At 44.9% G+C, this 6,615-nt stretch overlaps 1 protein-coding gene across 1 annotated transcript; it reads right to left on the reverse strand.

Annotated features, from left to right (window-relative positions):
• Nucleotides 1–1,380: 1,380 nt before the first annotated feature.
• zfp36l1a (zinc finger protein 36, C3H type-like 1a) lies at nucleotides 1,381–6,123 on the reverse strand. Its single transcript, XM_058614763.1, has 2 exons — nucleotides 5,905–6,123; nucleotides 1,381–4,697 (listed from the first exon to the last, which is right to left on the reverse strand). The coding sequence occupies exons 1-2, from the start codon at nucleotides 5,953–5,955 to the stop codon at nucleotides 3,633–3,635; spliced, it is 1,116 nt and encodes a 371-aa protein (XP_058470746.1). The 5' UTR covers nucleotides 5,956–6,123; the 3' UTR covers nucleotides 1,381–3,632.
• Between the last annotated feature and the right edge of the window lie 492 nt (nucleotides 6,124–6,615).

Raw genomic sequence — 6,615 nt, forward strand, 5'->3', positions numbered from 1 at the left:
AAAGCCAGACGCTCAGCGGGTCGCCAGCTTGTTCAGAGATGGGACGGGAGGGTTGGGGAGGGGGCGGTGGCGGAGCGAGAGGAAGAAGACAAGGATCTACCGTCCCAGGTTCTCTGAAATGAAGCAACAAGGGGGGCCTCCATGGGTCAGCTGTAACGGGTCAGCACCCACCATTGTAACGGAGGAAAGGGAGTTCCTGTCCTGGATCCTTTTTGCAATCCGAGAGAACATAAACACGGACAGACGGAAGTGTCCAGAGAGCAAGGAAACACAGAAGCAGTGTGGATGTTGAGAGTATGGGGGGGTATGGGAGGGGGGGGTTTCATGTGTTATGTTAGTGAAATCAATTACCACTACTGCTTGTACCAGCAGTATAGTTTAATATAAAGCTGCAAGTACAGTACATAAATAAGAGCACATGGTAAACCGCTCGACCTCAACCCTGTGACACAAGTGTTTATCTTACCAGGAACGTCCTCACGCGCTTATTGATCCGCTCGGGTCGTAACCCCAGCATATCAGAACTTTTTTTTATTCTGGGAAACATTACGGTTGCAGCCCTCCCTCCCCCCCATTCCGCTCCCGCCAGGTCAATACTTCTGCCCGAAACCAGAAGCGACTCATCAAACTTGAGTCGGAGCGTCCTCGGTGTCAATAGCCCCGAAAGCTCAGCACCAATCAACTTCCACCACAGCGCAACTCCCTTCACTCCCGCATCACAGCCAAGAGGACTCTTGTTGTTGACTTTATTCAACTGTATGGTTTTTAAATTTGACATCCGTAAACATACTTTGTCAGAGAACGGAGCTTATTGTTGACATAAGGTCAACTGTTAGCCGAGCCCAGTCATTCTCTCAGCACTGGCATTGTTAAAAAAAAAAAAAATATCCCAAATTAGCTGCTCCAGTCTCCTGTTTGCATTGTATTAGTGAATATGAAGAGAACGCTCACTGAATTACTTTGATTTTGAAGAAATCTGTATGAACATGACAATTCTCAGGCATGTGCTGAGGATATTAAAAAGGTCTGGTCTGTAAAATGTAGATATAAGGAATAGAAATAAGGATTAAATGAGTGAAAGTGAATTATATTTATGTCACGTAAGCTCTACACAGGACACTATTTTGGATCTCCTTGTTTCTACATTAGCCCACAGTGGACAAACTAAACACCCTTTGAGCTTTGATGCTAACTGAAGGCTACATTGGTTCATCCAAAAACACTAGCTATGATGCTATATTTATCACACATAGGTATTTTTAGCTTGATGCTATACAATCTTCTTGAACTTTTAATAAACTTAGGCAAATCAAAGACAGACATGGTTTTAACATTGATTTTTGTCTTTCACTGAACGTCACACACAAGCCACAACTCAAGTTTTACTTTTCCAAAAAATATGGGGTTTATTGACTTAACTGCAATCAATACTTACAAAAGAGGAGAAAACAAAACAAAAAACAGGTTTTCATATAAACTCACAGAAATTACTGTAGTGGAAAAAAAACAAAAACATGGCTGAAAAAAAAAAAAAATACATTCAACAGTTTTACTTTCTTTGTGTCAAAATCTGTTCACCCCTTCCAAACACGTGAAGGCAACACGGAACAAGTGACTTAAAAAGATTCATTGTCCTCCATTATCAAATATATAAAAGGCTCGAGAAGCCTTAGCTACCTGGAATGTATTCAGTGAGGCACTTCCAATGGTCGAGCGGGGGGGGGGGGGCCAAGCAAGTGCATCAAGCATCCGATCAAATTAAAAAGAAAACGTACTTTTCCTCAACCCATTTGGTCACAGCTATTGCTTGTAATTAACAGACTGGGTTTTATGAACATGACCAACATTTCAACATGAACTAGTCTTCTAAGTTGGAGACTCTCTTAAACCAGTGAGCACCCCGTTACTTCTACCGTCAACCCAAGTACTGTGAAAAATACTTCTCTTTACAGTCGGGACAAAAAAAAGAAAAAGACAAGCTGAATCAACGTAATAACAGTTAGCTACTGTTACTGTCAAGATTAATGTAAAGGTGTGGAGGAGGGAAACACCGGGAATGAATACAAGCAAATCTAGTTTAGGTGGAATTGCAGTCCAATGAGAGGGAGTAAAGAAAAAAGTACAATAAATAATCAAAACGCAAAACCTCTTTTTTTGCATTTTCTTTTTTTTTTGCTTTAAATTAAGTTTCATTTTGACAAAAGTGTAGTTGCAGAACAAGTCATTGAAGTACAATATATTAAACTGTGAAAAAAAGGAAAACTTGACAAAAACGTCTTCACAATCTTTAGATTAATATGGAAGATCATAATTTAACATAAAAGAAAATATATTCTATTGTTCATTATCCAGATAAATACAAAACAAAATTAACAAAAAATGCATATGATCACCAATAAATATGTTCTGATAAGTTAAATAAGCAGTGACAAGAAAACCCTCTGTCTGGAAAGGTTTTCAAATAATAATAACCGTAATAATAACATTAATAAAAAATAATTATCAAATAAAGAAAGCAAAAAAAAAGGGGGGGAGGGGGTGTAATGAGTACAGGGAGTGCTCCTGGGAGCAGGCGTTAAAGTGGGGGAGAAGTTAAGTAAAATAGCTTGGAGATCCGATCGTGTCAAGTCGCAGGATGTACAACTGCACCATGGGAATGCTGGAATTCCCCAGATCGGTGGAGATGAAGGGAGGGAGGCAAGACTGAGAAGTGGGACAAAGTCCTACAGGTTTAATGATCAGTTTGATAGAGACTTCCTTCCCAAAAAAAGAAAAAAAACAGAGAGAGCCAGTGACCAGCAACAGGAGGAGAAAATTCAGAGGGGGGGGGGGACATAACCAACTTCCAGTTCAAAGTCCTTCCTGCAGACTCACCCTGTCCACAATTACATAAGACTGGGCTCGAGAAGAACCGTGACGGGGGGTGTAGGGGGGGGGTGTGTGTGTGGGGGGGAGGCAAATGAGTAAGAACCAAAAACAAAACAGTAGTCCATTCACCCTAAACATGCAAAAACCACCCCAGGCACTTTTTTTCCTTTTTTAAAAACTATTCATATCTTTTCAGGGTCTGTTATTTTATTATACTTTTTTTTATTATATTTGTCTTTACTCAGTCTGTAAAAACGGCTGTGATAGATCTACAGTTATGTTAGTGAGCACCCTCTAGCTAGCTCAGGGGAAGTGGTATTGTCAGGGGAGGGAGGGAAGGGGAGGGGGGGGCAGGGGGCTAGTGCAATGCACTCCCCTATCCAAGGCCACTTGTGCTGCTACACATTCAAGAACAAATGAAGAAGAAAGAGGGGAGAAAAAAAAACAAAAAAAACAAGTGGCACCTGGAAAAACAGTCAATTTTGTTCTCGTGATTTTCATTGTTCAAATTCCACTCCTTTTTTTGGCACTATGACACAAGGCAGGCTACTTTTTTTTTTTGCGTTTTAAAAAAAACTTGCTGTGCAGATTAACAGGAATGAAATGATAATTTGAGTTCCCTTGATTGACTACATCCTTATAATGCTAACTAGCAACTAACATGGTGCGCTGTGTACAGGGAAGACAGGGAGGCAGAGGTAGAGGGGAGTGCCGTGTTCTCTTTGTGTCATCAAACTCAAAAGTCACTGACGGGTGCTTGCGGTTTAGTCGTCAGAGATGGAGAGGCGGCTGAAGATGGGGAGACGGCGGGTGGTGTCCAGCGTTGGGGACTCGGAGCCACTCAGGCTGCCTCCAGAGCTGCTCTGGTAGCCCTCTTGGTCTGACAGGGAGTCAGGAGGGCTGGATGGAGACTCGAACATCTGAGGGGACTCCAACATGGGTCTGAAATAGTAAGGTGTGCTTGTTGGAGAGGGGGGTGCAGGATGGTGGGGCTCTGTGCCTACAGGACCGGCACTGAGGCTGGGCCCAAACAGGTTGGCCAGCTCCTGGCTGGAGTAGGTGAAGGGGTTACTGCTGGGCCAGTCGGAGACTTCATCAGGGAAGAACATGGGTGGCGGGGTGACGGAGGTGGGGCTGTCTCTCAGCCCAGCTGAGCTGGAGAAGCCTGCAAAGCTGTAGCTGTGCTGCAGCCGAGGCCTCTCGATCTTGTTGGAAGAGTTTAGAGGGGAGGTCTGCTGAGGAGGTCCGCGGCGTTCCTCGGCGTTGTGGATGAAATGGCAGCGAGGCCCGTACGGGCAGAAACCAATGGTGTGGAAGGTACGGCACAGCTCAGTTTTGTATTTGGGATGGCGGCTCAGGCTGCGAAGTTCGTGGATTCCATGAGCAAACTGGCATTTGTCGCCATATTTGCAGGAGCCGTTCTCCTCAAAGGGCCTGCAAAGCTCCGTCTTGTATCTGCTGGAGTTCACTTGGCTGCCACCGCTGGTGGGACTGGCAGGGCCCAGGCACTTGTTGATGAGCCTCTCGCCCGTCTCGGAGAAGGAGCGGTCTCGCAGGCGGTTCTCCTTGTTGCTGATGTTGCCAACCCCTGAGATGAGCGAGGAGTGGTCCATTGCCTTCAGACTGTTCAGAAACTGGTTCTGGCTGAACTTTGTGCTGCTGACGGAGTGCCGCCGCTGGTACACGCCTCCTACCGAGGGAGATCCCACCGCTTTCCTGTCCAGCAGGGCTCCGGTGGGGCTGGAGATGGGCACATTGGCGCCAGTGCAAGGGACAGACATGGGATGGGGGGCACCCAGGTTGTTGTTGTAGCTGAGCAGTTTGTTGTTCTGCAAAGAGTCAGAGAAAAAAAGTGTTATAAACACACTCAATTAACAGATATGTTGGGCTACAGAGAGGGGGGGGAGAAACCCCCACAGCCTCGTCTTGCACGACTGTTCTCTTTGGCTCCGACAACATGAGCGGATACAGGCCTATAGACCAGCAGCTGGTTTGGCAAGTTGCCCTGGTGAGGAATGTGAGCCTGTTCAGTAAATGGAGCAGCAGCACATGCGAGAGAGTGAGAGGAGGCCAGTGGGCCCGCCAGTGGCCACACAGAGGCTGCATCATTTGAAAGATAATGAAAGTGACCAAGCATCGTGCTGCATTACAAGAGAATATGCATGTGCTTTTACAACAGTACTGTGACACAGTGAGGGAAATGACCCGTTAGTCGGTGAATAAATTAGTTTTAAAAGCTTGCACAGACTTTAATCTAGGGCTAAAAGCACTTCCCTTACTCTTAGAATGTAAAAAGTAAAAGGTAAAGCAGCATAAATACTATGTATGGAGGTGGATGTTTTATTAGTACTAGATTTGGTTTAAGTCAGACAGACTTAATGTGAGTTTAAAGAGGTTTGAAGATTATGTAAACAGGTAGTTGTTGAGCTAGAAGGACCAAAGTACACGAACTTTCAAATTTAAGTACAAACAGGACAGAGATATTTCCTAACATTTACGAAGGTTGAAGGCAGATACTGTATAAGCAGTTTTATAGGAGCTAGACGAGGTTAAAGCCAGACAAATCTGGTCAATGATTAGCGAGCATGTGGCTGCTTTGTGAGGGGCATTAAAAGTGGCGCAAAAGCTGCACTCATTCAGCGCAGGGTGACACGAGTCAACACTCAACACCGTAAAAACGGCGGATTTGAAACTTGGCTGATGTGGCACCGCGTGAAAATGAAACTGCGCAGGAAAAGAAAAGTTCACCACAGCTACGCTGTACACGTATAAGTTGCCGCCACACTTCGGCTACCGTAGATAAACGAACAGGCGTTTAGTGAGAAACAATGCAGCAGAAAGACGGAATCAAAACAGCACGAGCGGACACGGAGAGGCCGCGCGGGCCGTGTGCAGCAACGGCTCCTTCATTCCTCCACACACAGCACCGCGGCTAACTCCCTGCGGCTAACAGGCTAACAACACTTCGCGGGGGAAAACGACACACACACACACACACACAGTGAGTGAAGAAGAGCAGAAAAAGTTTCAAGCTACCTTGTTCATAACTTCGAAGTCGAAGAAAGGCGACACCACGGCTGTGGTCATCTTTGCAGCGACCAGAATCAAGTCAAGGTAGGAACACAAAAAAAAGTGGGGTGGAAAGACCTCTTGCTTGTTAGAAAGTTGCGCAGGTCTGCGGAGTTTTGTGTTGGTTTGCAGCTCCTGAGTTTATTTGACCCTGCAGAACTCCCCCTCTGCCCTGCACCAGCGTCGACATTTGCTTTTTAATCCTTAGCAGGAGGAGCTTCGCGCGCGGGGCGTTAACTTTCAGGCAACTTTTTTTTTTCTTTTTTTCTTTCCCTTTTTCTTTTTCTCCCCCTCGTTCCTCTGGTGCTGGACAAACTTGCATTGGTTTGACAATTTGTTTGAGATTACTACAGTGCAACACAGGTTGAGAGCTGAAAAACAGCTGCAGCAGCTTTATTCTGGGAAACACGCAGTGTAAATAAATCAGTGTGAGTCTGTATCTGTGTAGTTTGACAGTTTACTCTAAAGTTTTTCTGAAGGGATTCATTCAAGTCAGTGACACTGTTCCGTTCATTTTCTCTGTTAAGTGTTCATTATATACTTAAAAGTGTAATTAAAAGTACATTTACTGGAATTCAAACCCTGGTGGCCAAACAGTAGGCTGCAACATTACTTTCCTGTGTTTAAGTAGTTGTGTATTTACTTTAACATGTTGGAAAATAGTGTAAACCGGAATAA

Source organism: Solea solea, chromosome 18 (genome assembly GCF_958295425.1).
Source record: "Solea solea chromosome 18, fSolSol10.1, whole genome shotgun sequence".
In the NCBI taxonomy this organism is placed as follows: Eukaryota; Metazoa; Chordata; class Actinopteri; order Pleuronectiformes; family Soleidae; genus Solea; species Solea solea.

Excerpts from the sequence above, each read along its gene's own strand:
- zfp36l1a (XM_058614763.1), bottom strand. The coding sequence starts at position 5,955 with ATGACCACAGCCGTGGTGTCGCCTTTCTTCGACTTCGAAGTTATGAAC. Across the intron at positions 4,698-5,904 it reads ACTTCGAAGTTATGAACAAG|AACAACAAACTGCTCAGCTA; the intron begins GTAGCTTGAAAC and ends GACTCTTTGCAG.